The 19,383-nt window shown below is 39.1% G+C and overlaps 1 protein-coding gene across 1 annotated transcript in view; it reads right to left on the bottom strand.

Moving 5' to 3' along the window:
- The window catches only part of CREM (cAMP responsive element modulator), a 68,447-nt gene that overhangs the window by 21,778 nt on the left and 27,286 nt on the right, over positions 1 to 19,383 (bottom strand). The window contains exons 3-6 of the mRNA XM_087823940.1: positions 15,800 to 15,830; positions 14,169 to 14,315; positions 11,511 to 11,608; positions 11,232 to 11,374 (exon numbers count right to left, since the gene is read on the bottom strand). Coding sequence (XP_087680066.1) covers positions 11,232 to 11,374; positions 11,511 to 11,608; positions 14,169 to 14,315; positions 15,800 to 15,830 — 419 coding nt within the window. The remainder of the gene's footprint in view (positions 1 to 11,231; positions 11,375 to 11,510; positions 11,609 to 14,168; positions 14,316 to 15,799; positions 15,831 to 19,383) is intronic.

The following is a 19,383-nucleotide window of genomic DNA, read 5'->3' as shown; positions in this document are numbered from 1 at the left end:
TAGAAAGAAAAAGCACAGGCAGTATAACTACAATGGACAAGAAGCACAAAGCCTAGTGTTAACCTAAATTTTAAAAGTCAAAATGAGAGACAATAAGCATTTATTTGTGATCAAAGACTGTAATCTGGGGAGCACAGTTTCAGGCAGAAACTCAAATAGTATCCAGGTTACAGGGTGAAAGCAAAGGGTTTTTATAAGAAAAATAAAAGGAATAATTATATGAAAAGAAGAAAAATTTCGTATTGGTGCTGACAAGTTGAGCTACTATTGGCTATACGTGATTGCTTACTGATTCTGTCTTCAGATAGAAGATCCACAATCATTTGTCCTTGTGATCAGACTGTCCTGCTGACTTTAAAATTGTTTGCAAAACAGTGGTTTGGCCCAGTCCAAAATTTCAAGAAACACAACAAGGAAGACAGTTCCTCTGGAATGGCTGCTCCGGCTCCATTTTAAAACGGCTCCATTCCTCCCTGGCCAGTGGAGAGCATCGGCCTGCACACCTAAAGGTCGCAGGTTCAATTCCCAGTCAAGGGCACGTACCTGGGCACTACTTGGGTTACAGGTTCATTCCCCACCCACCCCAAGTTGGCGTACGTGTGGGAGGCAACCAATCAATGTAGCTTTCTCACATCCATGTTTCTCTCTCTTTCCCCCTTCCCCCCTCCCTCCACTCTGAAAAAGCAATGGAAAAAATATCCTCAGGTGAGGATTAACAAAAATAAAATAAAATAAAAATAAAATAAAATAATAAAATGACTCAATTCCTGTCATATTTCACACTAGCCCATACAGCAGGCACTCAATATGATGAATGAATGGCTCATTTCCTCAAGACAGACTATAGTATAAACAACTTAAGCCACTTGTAGATTTAGAAGAGTCAAAACAAGTATGGTTTCAAATTCTGATAATAGAACTTAATTTTCAATGCCAATCACTAAGCTTTTGGACTAGTAAAAAATCTGAGGAGAGAGTACTTACTTCCAAGGATAAGAACCATGAAATAGGTAGATAACAAAGGTCCTTGCTTTCTTTTTTCTTTTCATACTTTTTTCCTGTTTTCACCGCCCCCCCCTTCTTCTGTCAATGTTTCCCCATAGTTCCAATGAAAACTTATTTGCTTTCACACTGTAAAAAGCTGATATATCAAGAATCTGTTACTCTCATCATTTTATTTTCTGGTTAAGTCATTATATAATTAGATGTGAAAAACAAAAGCTAAATATACACACAAGCTGGCTCTAGGGGGAAAACATTTCTTCTGGTAAGTCTCGTAGTTTTGCCTAGCTTTTATTTTTCTGTAACAAAGGTACTCTGAATTATGGCATTGTCAAATGACTGAGGACCTTCCCATTTCAAATGTTACCTCTCATTTGACAATAAAGATTTCTCAACGCTTCAGGATACTGGAAATAGGCTTTGTGCATACGTGTATTCAAAAGATTTGAGAAAGTGTTTTAGGTTACAAAATATTCAATAGTATAATATGTATTTTCAGTAAACACACATTGAGATAAATTAAATAGTAGGAAAAACTTAGATGAAATCAACTGAATGAATTTAGTTAGGTCTTTTGTTTAGCTCATTTTTTTATTTATTTTTTATTTTTTATTTTTTATTTTTAAATATATCTTTATTGGTTTCATAGAGAGGAAAGGAGAGGGATAGAGAGATAGAAACATCAATGATGAGTCATTGATCAGCTGCCTCCTGCACACCCCCTACTGGGGATCGAGCCTGCAACCTGGGCATGTGCCCTGACTGGGAATCCAACCCTGATCGCCTGGATCCTGGGTCGACTCTCAATTGCTGAGCCACGCCCAGCCGGACTAGCTCATTTTTTAAAAACTTATAGGAATTTTCTAGTAAGAATTTTGTGTCATCTATTTTCCCTGCCCACTCATCTCAAACCAATTTTTAAAAAATTCAGTCCGGAATTTTTCCAAACAAATTCCAGATATCATGTCTGGCTAATAGTTTTTAAATAAAGTGTTTGGCCCATAACAAGGCCATTAGTAACCAATAAAAATAAAATACCTTTGTATTTCCCACTAATCTTACTTTGGGGACCTAAGCTTTATTAATGCTTGCTTGGACTGACACATGCAACTGAAACATAAATACCTACACCTCTGCACAGATTGTTGTTAACAATGAAGAGTCCACACTGGTCTATGAATATTAATTGGGACTCAAGCAGAAGTAAAATTGTTTTTCTATTTTAGACTATATGCATACTTATTTTCCTCTTTTAAGTAATCCTTAATAACATTACAGCTTCATAAAATATCTAAATTGAATTAAAAATGAACAGCTAGATTATATAATCAACTAAATTCTACTCCAATGTCCATTATTAATTAATTCAAGCCTGCTAGTATCTTATCTGCTCATAGTAGTGGTGGGTAGAGGTTAAGTTCCGTAGTTCTCATTGCTCTGAGAGGTACTTATCTGCTCCCAACCCAAACCTCGGGTGAGTTATACCGAATAATTAAGTGGGTCATTCTATACGCACTAGTTGAATGTTGGACACACTGATCTTACATTAAGAAAAACATTGTCTATGTAAAGTGTAATTCATTAATTTACTAAGTGTTTTTATACTAAGTTAGTTTTAGTGGTTACACAAATGTTTTTATATATATCCTTACAGAGTCATGTTATTTAGTTTCAAATCAGTATTAACTCAATTATGGTTTCCCCATCTCCAATTTACCATCTATCACGGTAACCAGGATGCTATCGTATCAACTAATCCGGCAATAAATTATCTTAAAATTCCTAGTATACAAAACCATGTTTTAAAAATCTGCTATTTCCACTACTCATCACTATTGAGCACTTCTCTCCTAAAACTATTAATATCATTGTATGGAAAACATTACTTATAGGATGAAAATTTAAGATTTTTTATTTTTAAAAAGTTTAATTAAAAAATATTTTAAAGTGTTGTAAAATCAATAAAAGACAAAAATAAAGATAAATAAGGGTAGAAAAAGGGAAGAAAAAGTTCATGACCAAAGGAGGAAAGAGAATTTATTTAAAATTTCACCTGACCTCTTTTTACTTGATGCTGACATCTTTTCAATCCTAAACCTGTATAAATGAGCTAATTCAAATATATAAACATGTAAAGTCTAATTAATTATAATTTAAGACCATCTTTATTCCAAATTGCAATAAAAAGATTTGTGATTAAATTTTAATTGAATTAACTTTAAAAAGAACAACAGACTTTATTCCAGTGAATTCTCAGACTTAAATTCAAAAAGTGAGCACAAAACAAAATATGTAAGTACCCCTACCTTAAAAGCAGAAGAAACACTAAAACAGCCTCAAGCTAGAACAAGAATAGCAACACCAAGGTTAAAAAGCCAGATTTACATTAAGTAGACACCTTCTATGTTTGCTCGGAAAATTACCTTGGAAGAATGTAAGTAAAGTCACTACTTAGAGTCAAACAATGTGTAAGCCTATCATGTGCAAGTTCTTATTATGAGGAATTGGAATTAGTGTTTACTCATATGAATCTCCTGAGAATTCTGAATTCTTTAGCAGTCCACACAGTTCATATATACCTTTTTAATAATGGCGGATTTTGGATTGACCCACTTACCTTTAGTGTATAAGAATTCCAGTAAAGATGAGTTAATAGAGACTCATTCTAACAAAGTTCCTAGTAAAATAAAGTATGAGCAAGCAAAGAGATAAGGGACATTTGGGAAAAAAATAATTTGAAGTCTTGGGTGATAGTCCTTATTTGGTAAGGGAAGAGGTCAGGTTGGGTACAGTAGAATGAGGGATAAAAAACAACTGTCTTTAGAGAAAATTTAATGAATTAAACTTCAAACATTTTAATCTCTATAGTTGCTTTAACCATGCATTTATGAATTCGCTCTCATTTAATGCATATCTTACACAGGAGATAAATTATTTGCTAATTCTACACCTATCTGAACCACAATCTTTAAAAATATTCTCCTGAGACAGGATGGATTTTCTTTGACCAGAATGATTTAATTGGCATATAACAAACCTATAACCAAGATCTGTACTTTCAGTAAAGATTTTGAAGTATGGCTCATTTTTTTGGTGTTACAATAATGAACCCCTGACCATTTTAAGTTATTTTTCCTACCCCCAGTATAAAAAAGTTAGCCTTTTCTAACTTTCACTTCTTAGTTTTTGTGATTAAAAAACAAGTTGAAGTAATAAGGCCAACTTCTGTCAAATATTTAACTTTCAACTATTAAAAATGTAACAGCTGAGGAGAAACAAGATGGCGGTGCAGGTAACAGCTGTACCCACCGCCTCCCGCAACCACATCAAAATTACAACTAAAATACAGAACCACCATCACTCAGAGCCTCCTGAGATCTGGCTGAACAGAAGCCCTACAACCAGGGAGCTGAAGAAGCACCGAGTGTGGTAGGAGGGGCACAGACTGAAGAAGCACCGAGTGTGGTAGGAGGGGCACAGACGCCGGTGGATTGGGGCCGAATTGTGGAGACGCGGCCACGGGCCCACACCTGGTGCCACGGTTAAAACCCGGGGGGTAATCTCGGCTGCGGAGGTTTCGCGGAGGTTTCCCGGAGGTTTCCCGGAGGAGGGAGGGGTCCATCCCCACAGCAGGCCCTCAGCCCAGGGTTCCAGGCCAGGAAGAGGCATCCCCACAACTTCGGGCTGTGAAACCAGCCGGGACTGTCCCTGAGGGTCGAGGAGGCTTGGGGAGCCCCAGCAGCTCCTCTTAAAGGGCCCGCGAACGGACTCACTCAGACGCGCTTCCTCTGACCCCGGCACCGGGCAGCAGCTTGAAAGGAACCTGGGACACTCGGGGAGGAACTAACCTGCCTGAAATCCAGAAGAGAGGTGGAAGGGCAGCTTTCTCTCAGACAGAAATGCTGATGGAGGCCATGGCTCCTTTGGCGAGTCCTTCCCGCACACAGCCGGCAGGCAAGCACCATATTTGAATCGCCAGCACCTGCCTCACACCTTTGGCCCTGCCCTGTGATTCCTGGAGGCCCCGCCCCTCCCCACCTGCAGCTCATCCAGGCCATTTCCAGCGGCTTTTCTGTGCAAGTGGCCTCTCCAGCTTCATGCTTAGGACTTTCCTAAAATCTCTCAAACAAGCAGCAGCGTGCCCCATATAGCTTGATAGGTGGCCCCAGGCCTGGCACTAGCAGCAGCCTGTATTGGCTCATAGCTTGGCCTCTCCTGGACAACGCAAAGCCCAGCACAAGTAGAAGCCATCTACGGTTTGCTGTGTAGTTCATGCTGGGTGGCCCTGAGCAAGGCACTGGCACAGGCTGACTTTGCACCTCCTGGGAGGCCAGAGACAGTGCACCTGGTGCTCAGACTCAACCACGCTGGATTACAACCCTACCACATCCACGAGTGACACTCAAGGGGTACACTTGGTGAACACCAAAGCTCCACTGAAGTAAATCCTGATCCATAAGGGTGTCTCCAGCACAGCAGCCCTTTGGCTGTAGTTGCAGCTGGTCCTCATAGCTGATTTGCCTGGGGGTCAGTTCCTCCCAGGGACGCCAACAGGAACCAAGGCTCAACTACAACAGGACAGTGCACACAGCCCACACAGGGAAGCACCTAGAAGGCCCAGCTCAGGTGATTGGGGAGGCTGAGCCACTGCACCCTACAGGACACCTACTACACAAAGCCACTCTACAAATTCCAGAAGACATAGCAGCTCTACCTAATACATAGAAACAAACACCAGGAAGCAGCCAAAATGTGGAGGCAAAGAAACATATCACAAAGGAAAGAACAGAAGAAATCTCTAGAAGAGGAACTAAATGAAATAGATCCAAGCAAGCTAACAGATAGACAGTTCAGAATAATGGTTATAAGGATGTTTAAGCAGACTGTTAGGGAAATAACTGAGAAAATCAATAACATAATAAAGTACCAATTTGAAATGAAGGCTACACAAACAAATGAATAATTTACAGGGAATCAACAGTAGAGGACACTGAGAATCAAATCAGCAATTTGGAACATGAGGAAACAAAAAATACCCAACCAGAAGAGCAAAAAGAAGAAAAAAAAATCCAGAAATATGAAGATAGTATAAGGAGCCTCTGGGACAACTTCAAGAGGCCCAACATTCATATTATTGGGGTGACAGAAGGGGAAGAAAGAGACCAAGGAATTGAAAACCTATTTGAAAAAATACAGAAAACGTCCCCTACCTGGGGAAAGAAATCGACTTACAATTCCAGGAAGCACAGAGGGTCCCAAAGAAGAGGAACCCAAAGAGGCCCACAGCAAGACACATCATAATTAAAATCCCAAAGGTTAAAGACAAAGAGAGAATCTTAAAAGCAGCAAGAGAAAAGCAGTTAGTTACCCACAAGGGGGCACCCATACGACTGTCAGCTGATTTCTCAACAGAAACTTTGCAGGTCAGAAGGGAGTGGCAAGAAATATTCAAAGTGATGAAAAACATGGAACTACAACCAAGATTGCTCTACCCAACAAAGCTATCATTTAGAATTGGAGGTCAGATAAAGAGCTTCTCAGACATGGAAAAGCTAAAGGAGTTCATCACCACCAGACCAGCACTACAGGAAAAGTTGAAGGGTCTTCTTTAAGAAGAAGCTAATGAACAAAGGAATCTGATGAACTAAATAAATCCAGAGACACTGATGCATGCAACAGATGATCATATTTCAGAGGAAAGAGGGAAGGGGGATGGAGGGTGGGAAGAGATTAATCAAAGAAGTTATATGCATAACCCATGGACACAGTTAATAACGGGGTAAAGGCCTGGGAAGGGGGTGGGAGGGAAGTGGAGGGGATCAATTGGGGGGGGGGAAATGGGATACCTGTAATACTCTCAACAATAAAGATAAATTTAAAAAGTAAAAAAATAATAACAGCTTATCCCTGGCTGGTTGGTCCAGTAGTTAGAGTGCAGGCGCACATACCAAAGGGTCGAGGGTTCAATTCTTCGTCAAGGGGCACAAACGTGGGTTCCAGGTTCGATCCCTGGACTGGTCAGGGTGCGTGGGGGAGACAACCAATTGATGTGTCTCTCTCACATCAATGTTTCTCTCTCTCTACCCCTCTCTCCCACCCTTCCACTCTCTCTAAAAATCAATCGTTGGTGAGGATTAACAAAAAATAAAAGTAAAAATAAAAATGTAGCCCAGCTGGTGTGGCTCAGTGGTTGAGTGTCGACTTATGAACCAGGAGATCACGGTTCGATTCCTGATCACGGCTCATGCCCAGGTTTCAGGCACAGTCCCCAGTAGGGGGAGTGCAGGAAGCAGCCAATCAATGACTCTCTCATCATTGATGTTTCTATCTCCCTCTCCCTCTCCCTTCCTCCCTCTGAAATTAAAAAAAAATTTTTTTTTTTTTTAATGTAACAGCGTGTATATGGGGAAACCAGAGTACACTTATTTTTATTTTTTCAACTTTGACACAAGTTATTTACTTCTTTTTGTTTTCAACTTATTATACCAAGTTAAAAATAAATAACCTAGCCCAGCCGGGCGTGGCTCAGTGGTTAAGCATCGACCTAGGATCCTGGCGATCGGGGTTCGATTCCCAGTCGGGGCACATGCCCGGGTTGCGGGCTGCAGCCAATCAATGACTCTCTCATTATTGATGTTTCTGTCTCTGTCTCTCTCTCCCTCTCCTTTCCTCTCTCTGAAATCAATAAAGATATGCAAAAAAAAAAGATTGATTAAAAAAAAAAACACCTAAAATAATAATCTTTGAAAAAAGAAGCAAAGTTTAGGGAAAAGTCATCCATGGATAAAAGTTGAAAGAGTTAATTTTTATAATGAAAGGATCTCAAAAATAGATACATGAAAATACATAGAAAAACCTCTAGAAATTCTAGTAAAATAAACTTCTCTAGTCTAAAAACCAAAGAACACCAGATTGTTTCTATTTCTAGATATTTAGGAACAACATTAAAGCATTAATATCTTTTAAGTTATTCCTAGTAAGAAATAAAACTAAAGAAAATCTTGTGTATATATAAATATACATTTACCCTCCAATTAAAGTAAATGTCTTCTAAAAAGATGAAATGTTAATATTCACTCTTCAAATGAAAAAATTATCAACAGAAACAAGTGTCACTAAATGTTTATAAAATGCATTTTTAACAAAGGCAATATCACTTTTTGTGAACCAATAAGTGCCAATTTTTAAGTGAGGACAACACACATAGAACCAGCACAACTTTTCATTAAAATAATTGCCAGGATCAATACTGTATGTGTCCAAATTAAGAAACCTAAGTACGAGTTAGTCCAGGACCTCTAATGTGGCAAACAGACAAATACCTAACTTCTAAACACTGGGTTTTCTACTCAACCAGAGCTTCTGACTTCACCCCAGCCTGCCCCCTACCCACAGTGATGTTTAGGGCTCCACCCTCTTCTCCAAACTGCACTAAGAGGACAAGAAGGTGTCAGAGAACCTGAATGAGACATCGCCACAGTTAGCTTGCATTTCTCTGTGACATGTCAAAGTAGCATGTTTCTTTCCCCCAATTTTATCTGTTATCTCCTTGTGTGCTCACACTAACCCCAGAGTTTGCCAATTTACTGTTATTCTCACTTCAAAGACTAAAAACCTGAGATGGGAAACAAAGCTCATTCTGATGCAGTTGGCAAATGACGGGACCAGGATGCCTTCACATCATCTCTAGCTTCAACATTCTCTCAACCCAGTGTTCTCAGGATTTCAAAATTTCAGCTAATAATCTAAGCAAACTAACGCTTGCACATCCCCATCCATATCACCTTTTAAAGAGATCGCTGCTTTTATCAATTCCTAAGCGGCATTAGGATACGCCAGATGATGTTCAAGATGATATGTTCGAGATGACAGCATCTAAGTTCCCCAAATTTTAAGATGTCTGAGCATTACTTAATCAGTAATCTCCAACTTTTTCCCTGTCATAGCACAAATAGAAAATGATAATATGTGCACAGCTGACCAGTCAGGAGATTCTAGCAGGTCCATGCAAGCCCTGCACAGCCACTCTGGGGATGGAGGGCACTATGTGTTGCACTGCCAAGGCCCACAGCTGGCAAACTCTGATTTTCAGTTCTAAAACTCCCACCATATGTTCCCAGTGGGCATATAAAGCAGAGAAGTAATATAAGAGAAATGACAGCAAAAACCTCAAGGTCCAACTCTTTTAAACAGTGGGAAGTTTTCCTTTCCTAACATGGACTTTGCACATGTCCACTCAGCACCCTGTAGGAACACCCATGGAACCTGAATTACCAAATCTGCAAATCTACCACCACCGTAAGAAAAATCCTAAAAAACTGACGACTCTATAAGGTTTTCCCACAGATTAAAGGAGATTGTAGCTTGTTTTAACAGCCAAGACTTGGGACTTTTCTAGGTATTACTACTTTTTAAAGGAAAACAGAAAACACATCTAAAATCTTAACACTGTTTTTGAACCAACACAGCATTTAATCACACATTCCAGTACCTAGGCAGCTTTGTTGTGTGTTTTTTTAAAACCCTTTTTCAGTCCTTTATCTGGTCTTGTTTGCCCCTGCCCTTTTTTTCTTCCTAGATCTCTTTTTTTACTAAAGTATTTTTATGTATCAAATGGTCTTGATTTGGGGGGAAAAAAACCTAGTGCTTTAAAGGGAGCAAAAAGCACAGAATGAACAGCCCATTAAAATGCACAAGACTAAGTGTGAATTTATGTTTATTTAGAGCTTTTGGTGCTTAAAGTTTCAAATAAAAGTATCTAATTGCTGCAATTTTAAAAAATTAAACATTTTTCCATTCTTGTCTAGTAAAAACTGCAGCACAAGTCAACACAGTAGACTAGTGAAACCAGAATTACATTTAAAAACATAATTTAGAAAACATGTGCTTCTTTTAAATTAGTAAGTAGAAAACGTAATTGTTGGTAGTAAAAGCCAACAAGAATGAAATACAGGCATTTATATTTTAGTATGTTTGCATGCATCATAAACGCAACAAAAAACAGTAAGTTTTAAACTTTTACTAAACATGAATATAAACATATAAATAAGAAAAAAAAAAACACCTCCCTTTATTTTAAACTCAAAATTTTCTTCAATATTCAGTAAAAAATTTTTTACTTTCCAAAATTATATGACAACTGTCAATACAAATCTCTCACTTCTTTAACATGTGCTTTTCATTCTGATACACAGTTTAGGTATTATGATGCATTTTTTTAAAGCAGAAAAACCTTTATTTCTATCAAATCAAAAAGTATGATTAAGCTTCAAGCAAGATAATCAAAATAATCAATAATACAATTAACAGAAGAACTCTTACAGATTAGGTTTAGATACTCTGAATTAAGCACATACATCCAAATCAAGAGGGCCAATGGCCTTCCCACTGAGGGAAGCATTGCCTCATTGTAAACAGGTGACTTCTGGGGAAGCAGAACTGACATTTCACAGGACAGTAAGCCAAAGAGAAAACTTGTCACTGAGTTAGAGAACTGATTTGAGTTTGAGAGGGATCACAGTGAAATGCCATTGGAACTCAACAATTTCCCGAGATCTGTTCCTCTCAAAAACAAGAGTATATAAAAATCAGTAGTACAAATTCTCATAAAACTAGAAAAGCCCTCTAAACCCTAGCACCTTGGAGCTTACATAAGACTGAGTTTTCGTTTTTATTCCTTTTTCTCTAAATTAAATACAGTTTGTTCTTATTTAGTACATTTCTGACTTTACAGCCAACGCTTTAAAATAAAGAAAAGAAAGGTTTAATGAAATGGAGTTAGACACACACTAACCCCAGGGAGAATCTTCAAGATGCACCGCTCCTTTGAAAAGTTTTAAACAGGAGATCTTTTATTTCAAAGATAATGAACTTCCTGGGGTAGCCTAATTATCACTAAGGATGGAAGGAATATCCATGCATACAAGAGCTTTCTCCCCTTGGGAAATGTTTTACCATCTCTATCTTTTTCTCGTTCTCCCACACACACTAATTAAATTGGGAAATTCCCTGAAGCCTACAGATAATGGTATTTATTTTGGCAAGAATTGCGTAATTTGTTAAAAGAAAGATAAGATATGGCATTTATAAACAATAGTAATTACAATACATCTCAACAGATGCAGCATTTTTTAAATGGAACTGTTTAATGCCAAAGCCTGAGTTGCTTCAATGTAACGAGAGAAGACTTTAAGCTAGCACTGTATCATATCAAATTGCAGCATACATACTGTATTGCCCCGTGCTAGTCTGATATATGCTAGTAGGTACTGCCATGGTAGCGATGTTAGGTGGCGTTCCTTCTCCCTCTGATTTTTCTTCTTCAATCTTGGGAACACCAGGCACATCAGAGGAAAGTTCATTCAGTATTTTTCTAAAACATAATTTAACAATATAAATAATTAAGATATAGAAGTGAAATTTAAAACAGAAAAGCTACAGAAGAATTGGTTTGATATAGCCTTGCTCTCTTTTTTTAAAAAAGTATCATTACAGTGGAAACAACTTACCGATAAGAGGATCTTCGTGAAAGGATTTCTCTGCGTTTATGAGAATCAATTACACCTTCTGATTCTGTAGGCTCATCTGTCTCTGCGATTGTTGCTACCTATAATACAAGAGTTTCTGAAATGCATCATAAAAGATATGATCTCCTTCATTCAAAAAAGTGCAACTAAGACCCTGGCCGGGAGGATTGGTTGGTTGGAGCATTATTCTGTGCACCAAAGGGTCATGGGTTCGATTCCCAGTCAGGGCACATACCTAGGTTGCAGGTTCAATCCTCGGTCTGGGTGTGTACCGGACACAACCAATCAATGTTTGTCTCTCACATCAATGTCTCTCTGTCTGCCTCCCCCCCTCCCCCAAAAACATATCCTAGAGTGAGAATTTTAAAAGAAGTGTGACTAAGGGTCTCTGTATGCAGTACTAAACCAGGTGCTGGGGAAGTGCCCAATAACAGAACATAATGACCCCACACTAATGGAGTTCACATCTGGCTTAGGAAAGGAAGCACAGACAAACATTTCAGTTATAGAACAAGTGTATATGGAAAGAAATGGAGCAGATGATAAATAAATACTACAGAAATGCAAATAAAAGAGTGGTTAGAACATCAAGTGAGGCTTCATAGGAAAGGCCTAAATATAAGATACATAAGACCCAACCCTGAAAGCACTCTCACTTATCCAACAGGGAGTGAGTGAGCGAGTAATAGATGCAGAAAAAGCATCTTGATTTCACTGCCCTCTTCACAACACCACAGCTGACTGGAGCTGTGTCTTCAAGTTAGACATGTTAGACATTGGATAGGTAGGTCCAAAGAAGAAAGAATATTTAAGCAGGTAAACAATCCTGTATTACAAGTAGGCTGGGGCCTGATAATGGTAGGTCTTGAAGGTCAAAAGAAGTAATATCTCCTTAAAAGAACGATCAGAGTTTTAAGCATGATTTCATTTTTTTCAAGTCAATAACATGATTATTAAATAAAGTCAGAGAACTAAAATAAAAAATCTCTCTACAACATGACTGCTCTCATTATATTCAGCCATTTATCATTCAAAGCCTAAGATAGTTATGAGTTTACAAAACTCACTTTATTTAATGTTACAATTACATGGGAATCTGGTTTGGGCAAAATCAAAAGAACTTATTAAAATATGAACAATGCAAGCAGGAATATATACCTCCCAAGGGACATGAATAAGCATACATGTTCACCTACTATATGACCATGCATCTCTTGTCATGGAATACCCCACAAATAAGCACACTAGCCAATGAATAGAATGAATTAGAAAAAATGTTATTACAATCAGACAATCATATACTGCCAGTAAGTATTTATCACTTTACACTGGGCCATCACACATCTCTCCTAAAATTAAAACAACCTCCTTATGTGAGGTAGGCTGTTAATTACCTGCTTCAGAGAGGCAAAAACTGAAGTTCACACAGAGAGATTGGCTTGTCCATCATTCAACAGGTAGAAATTTTAAGACAAGATCCACTGCCACCTATCTCTACAAAGATAATTAAATCATCCATTTCACAACATCCAAAAAACCTACTGAACATAAGACAATACTTTCTTCCAGTACCAGCCAGTTTAAAACTAAGCAATATCTGTACCCCAATAAAAGTCTTAATACAAAAAGAAGAATGGAAAGATTTTTTGTTTTATAATTAGAGTCAGAAAGAGTCAGGAACTCTTGGAACCAAGGGACATTACTGGAGGATTAAAATAAAAAATAATACCAAGAATTATTAAGACACTGGTGCTGCAAAGATAACTGAGCTTCTACTGCATGTGGGCTTATTACTTCAAAGATCACGCTGCCCCCTCATCCTTATTCTGCAGTAAACTGTATTCAGACACAGGGAAACAAGACTGATTATGTGCATCTATTTTTCCCTCAAAGATCTTTTGTCACCAATTAGGTTCAAATAATTCTAACATTTAAAGATCAATAGCAAACTGACCTAAAAAAAAAGAAGAGAAATAAATTCAGTACACAAGAAAGGTATGTATACTTAATAATTTATATCGATTGATGGGAAAAAAAAGTTTGTTTCAAGAAATGCTAAGGATTTAAAAACAACCTTGATAATAATACATAATAAAACACATCTCTGGATCACAATCATAATAATAATCACATCTACAAAACCAAGGTTAAATATGAGAGGGATATATGATGAATAAACATAAGACCAAAGACAATAATATCATTCTTTTCTATGGATTACATATATTGAATTAAAAATAAACTTCAGCTTCTACCTTCCTACTAAAGTATTCATGAAAATAGAATCAGTACTATAATCTTTATATTGCTATGTTTATCAGGCATCGCCAAAGAATACTCAGCTTTGCTAAATAAATCAGAGTTTGAGAAAAGAACACAATTTGAAGAATTATTCATCTGGCAATTACTCATCCTGCAAATTAAAAGCTAACAACAAAATGGCAACTCTTAAGTCAAATCTATGGATCTAGCAGAGTACAATGCACTTCACAGATAAAAGGAAATTCCTCCAAATCTCTAATAAAACGACTTGATCATAAAAGCTACACAATGAAATGATGATAAATTAGTAAAGCAAAAAAAAAAAAAAAGCTCAAGCTCAAGAAAGTCAAAGACAAATCATCCAGGAAGGAAGCTAACCTGAACAGTTTGTATCTGTGGTGACTGAATAACCGATGGCTGTGGTGTCTGAATTACGCCCTGGACATGTACAGTTTGGCCTGAAGGTAACTGTACTAGAGTTATAGCTGGGGAGCCTCTTCCGGTGCCTGATCCAGCTACAGAAACCTGCAAAAATGATCATGATTGAGGATTAAGGCTGGACCTTTTTGCTGTTCTTTTTGCTTTTCAAAAAAAGAAATACCATTATTATGATGACTGGTCTATTTTTCCTGCTTCCAAGAAATAATAAGCAAGCCTGGGTACTTACCATTAGGAGATGGTCACTGTCCTGGAACAGTCATTCTCTGATGTGATAGATAGTAAAGAACCCATGCTCCTCACTTTCGGTTCCCATGCTTCGGTGGCTAAGAATATTCCAAGCACAAAGTTCTAAAGCAGTTAAACTACCTCACTACGACCTCACGACTACTAACAGTGAAGCCTTGCTTGGGCTAGAACAGAAACTACCCTCTATAACTTCTTAAGAGAAATTGGAGAAAGAACTTAAATATGGCGAATTATTTTTTAATAAATGAAACTTTCGGCATGATGTTCTAGAATTATTCCAGATGCAAACTAATGTCCTGTCTCTATACTGATGAAAATCACAGTTACCTTTATACCCCCATAATCATGAAAAAGGCACAGGCCAAAGAAATCCCTAGACCTCTCATGCCCTGAGTGTTTCTGACCCAGAAAAAGCTCATGCCTTGGAGCTTGTGTGACCCTCTTACACTTTTCCTCTCCTCTAGTTTGAGCATCCAGATAGAGAGCCAGAACCATCACTTAGCTTGCACAAAGACAGTACAGCTACCTTGAGTGCTTTTGACAGAGATCCCTACTGGAAAAACAGTAATACCTCCATACCTCTGATTTCAAAACCTGCCAAGTTTTCTAATTAGTACACAACTCGGCCAGCATAACCTTAGAAACTGCCTCATTTTACTAAGTTTCACTATTCATTATGACTTAATAAGCTGCCAGTTTCTATTACGGGTGGTAGTAGAACCATACAAATTTTTCAGAAATCATCTGTGGAACCTCTTTAAGAAACAGCAGTAATTTCCAATCTACTTATACTAATACTTTAAGAGAATTATTAAAAACTGGGTTTAAAACAAATAAGGTTTATTTACAACATCATTTCCTTGGAAAGTGAACTTCTTTGGCAATCCAAAAATAAAAAATCTTTTATCCAGGCACTAGAACCTACGTGATGAGCATTGTACTGGGTGCATTAGGGTAAAATGCCAAATTGCTAAAACCAACACCTAAGAAACAATAAAAAGCACACGAAACAGTTGAGAACTAATTGCTCCAGAGTACAGAATAGAAAGATCCGCGTAGACCTGAACAATAAGTGAAGGCTTTGTGTAGAAGCCACAGCTTGAGCTGGGCCTTAATATGAGCCCGGATAACAGTGCAACAGAAAAGTGAGAAACTAGGGCAAAGACACTCAACATACAGGGTGTCCCCAAAGAAATGTATACAAACTTTAACAGCTGATAGCTCAATTTTGAAAATGAAATGTATTTTAATAAACACTGCCTTTATAATTATTCAAAGTGTGTGTATATATTTCTTTAGGACATCCTATATATACCAAGGGCAAATTCATCCCACATGCTCTGGAGTATTATTGTCTACCTTAGATTTTTGGGAAAATAAAAAGGTTATCACACAATAGAACCAGTAGATTTAACAACTAGAAGTTAAAAAACAACAAAAGAAACATTGGGAGGATCTATTCTATAAATGTTCCCAGCACAACAGGCTAAAAATTAAAAAAGTATCAACCTCTGTGTGAATCGATTACTAAAAGGTACTCCTTTTGCCACACAACTAATTATCAAACTTTAGTCTCAGGACATCCCTTTACACTCTTAAAAATCAATGATGACCTCAAAGAGCTTTTGTTTATGTGATTTATATCAAGTAGGGTGCTGTAAATATTTAACAACCAGCTCTTGGGAAGGGAGAATGCTGATTTGTACCTTTTGCTGATTTCTGTAACGTAAATACTCCTACTATGGTAGGTTTCAAGCCAACAACAGATGACACTGAACACAAAGCTGGAAAAATGTGCACACAATCGGCTCTCATGAGCTGGTGCCAGCACAGCACTGGGTATGTGTATTGATATTTATCATATTAGACATTAAACTGAGAAATTTAAAAAATATATAGTAACTCATGAAAGAATAACAATAATTCTACTACAAGCTACAAATAACATTTTATGAAGAATAATTACATTTTACAAAACAAAAAATCGTGACAAGTGTTTCACATTTTTACAAATGTAAAAATTTTTTGTGTATGGTTTAACTGAAAACAGCTAGATTCTCATACTACTGCACATAATCTATTGTAATGTTATTTTAGTTGGTATGTGAAAAAAATCTTTAGTTGGTATTCACACGATTGGTAAAAGAGGAGTATTTTAATAGCTTTCTCAGAAAAATGTGGATATTCTTTGATACTCCACCAAAACTCAACAAGTGGTTATCTCTTAAAGGTTATTTGCAATGTGGAATATGAAATCATATCCGTTACATTAAAATCCCTGGATCTATACTGTATTTTGCATGATCTTTACCCATGCACCATTTTGTAACATCATGTGGTAGTTATTTGGAAGATATTGGCTCTCTGAGTTAAGCAGATTGCGCAAATACTGACATTTCATTATACACTATCACAAAACCACATTCATTAAAATCAACATCAATCTCATCAGAAAACTGTAAATATTGGAAAGCTATCAAGCTCAAAATGGCAGATGAGGGCTTTCCAAAATTCAAAACTTCTGCTTAAAAGCTGGAATTTTATCATTGGCAATAAAAACTGTCAATTGTTTTACATGAAGTTACAAACTCACTTCATTTGCATTTGAGATAAAATGTTTTCCAAATAAGTTTGAATAGCCACAGTTTGGTTATTAGCCATTCTTTTGGGAAAAATGATGTTGTGTGAAAAAAACTCAGCTAGTTCATCTTGCCACTCAAACAATAACTCGTGTTGTTTTTTCAAGAACACTATTGGTCTTCAGTATGCAGCAGAAATGCTTTCAGTGAATGTCCTAATTTCATAACTCAGAATATTAAAACAACATGTACTTAAGGGTCAAGATATAATACAATTGGTAATATTTACTGCTTCACCAAGAATATTCCTAAATGAAACTGATTTTTCCCCCACTGCAAGTGAATGGCAGTAAAGAAAACAACAGCAATATCCAGTTTGGTGTGACTGACTTAATTCCTGCTAAGGCACCAACAGTTTTACACACACACACATCCATACACATGCACACACACATGCACACACACAACTTCTTTTTACATCATTAGTGCCAACGACAACACAGAGAAAAGGAGAACAGGCCTTAGCATCCCTGTGAAAACAGCTTCCTCCTCCCAAACCTTCGGAGCCCTCAGGGACTCCCCAGGGTTCTGAGCACCACACTTTGAAAACGGCTGCGGCTGCTGTCTTTTAATGTAGGCTCCAGGCCCTGGCTCACAGCTGGAAGAGCAGGGAGCTGAGGCAGGCTGTGATTTCAGCTCCTCAGGCAAACCACCACATCCAGAAACCTTGATGGAGAGTTCATATGTCAGAGGTTGAGCAAAGTAGTATATAAGTTATACCCAAGAGTACCACAAAGCATTCTTATGGACTAGACCTGAGGGCTGAAATGGCAGATAGTGATAAGGAATCTACTGCCATTTTAGATGAGCTCCCCCATTCTGAATTTTTGCTTGCCCAACCCAACACGTCCTGCTTCTGTAACTCCACCCACTATTTTTGTGCCACAGGAAAGTCCCATAAAGCTACGCTGAGCTTGCAGTTCGGGGCCCAGAATTTGGAGACTGCCTCCTCTGGGTCCGCACGCATGAAATAAAGGTATCACTTCGCCTCCTCTGGTGTTCGATCTGAGTCTTTCTGTAACATTTTGGTTCCCTGACCAGGAAACGACTCATGAGAGCAGGCTTTTTGCCACCGGTGAGGGACCCGCAGGAATCCGTGGAGCTCTGGGGCGGGGAAGGAAGCATGCGCCCCGGTTATTTCGGGTCCCAGCCTGTCCGGAGTTCCGTGGATGGTCGCCGACGGAGTCCACCCACCCGGGCTGCCGGAGGAGGTGAACGGATCGGGACATGGGGACGAGGTCTCTTCGGGACTGGTGAGTGCCCCGGGGACCAGGAGCCCGAGATCAGGCCCACCCTAAGGGTGGAAGGAGAGACTGATCACCTCTCATGGCCACTGGCCACAGGCGGGGACATCCCGTGGGGCGGGAATGTTTAAACTCAGTTGAATGGATGCGTGAATGTGAGTGAATGCCTGTGTGGCTCCACCGGTTCTTGCCTATGGAGTCTGAGTGGGCCCCAACCTGCGGTTCCGTGGTGACCTCATACAGCGCAGGGCAGTATCAGGCTCTGGGGGACCCCGTCCCTCCCTGTGACTCTGATCCGTATCAGGGGTTTATACTGACCTGCCAAAGCTAAGAGGCACCTAAATCCCAGCGAGGGGAGTGGCGAGGTGGACGAATCAAATACCCTACCCTTGTTTGTCCGTGCCAATGCGAGGGGGGGTACAAGCCATGGGAGGCGGCCCATCGACGGTGTTAGACTGCATGCTTAAGAACTTTGAGTGGTTCAGGGGGCAGGATCCCTCGATGACCCCAGACCAGGTTGACACTTTCTGTTCGGTTGAGTGGCAGACGTTTGGGGTAGGCTGGCCCCCTGAGGGAACCCTCAATTTAAGCACCATTCCGGCAGTACACCTAATAGTTACAGGGAAGCCAAGACATCCCAACAAGTACATCTATATAGATAGGTGGCAGGAGTTAGTGCAGGAGTTACCAAATTGGCTTCGCCAATGTCAGAAACAGGTGCCCCGAGCCGTCGGAATATCTGGGGCGAAGAAAACCTCCCGAGTGTTAGTAGCCTGCCCTAGGGAGACCCAGCAGCAGCCAATCCATGAGGGCGACCTGGAGGAAGAGCCACCACTTAGTATGCCTCCACCTTACACTCCAGAGCCGAGGGTCCCAGAACTTGAGACCCCTCCACCGTCAGTCTCCGCGCAGTGCCAGGCAGAAGCAGCCCCAACATCACCAATGGCAACCAGGCATCACCCTAGGCAACCTTTGCAATTACCCTTGAGAGAAACTCAGGTACCGCCACAGGCTGGGCCTGAT

The sequence above is a fragment of the Miniopterus natalensis genome, chromosome 1 (genome assembly GCF_054644295.1).
Source record: "Miniopterus natalensis isolate mMinNat1 chromosome 1, mMinNat1.hap1, whole genome shotgun sequence".
Lineage (NCBI taxonomy): Eukaryota > Metazoa > Chordata > Mammalia > Chiroptera > Miniopteridae > Miniopterus > Miniopterus natalensis.
This window is presented reverse-complemented; position numbering and strand designations above follow the sequence as displayed.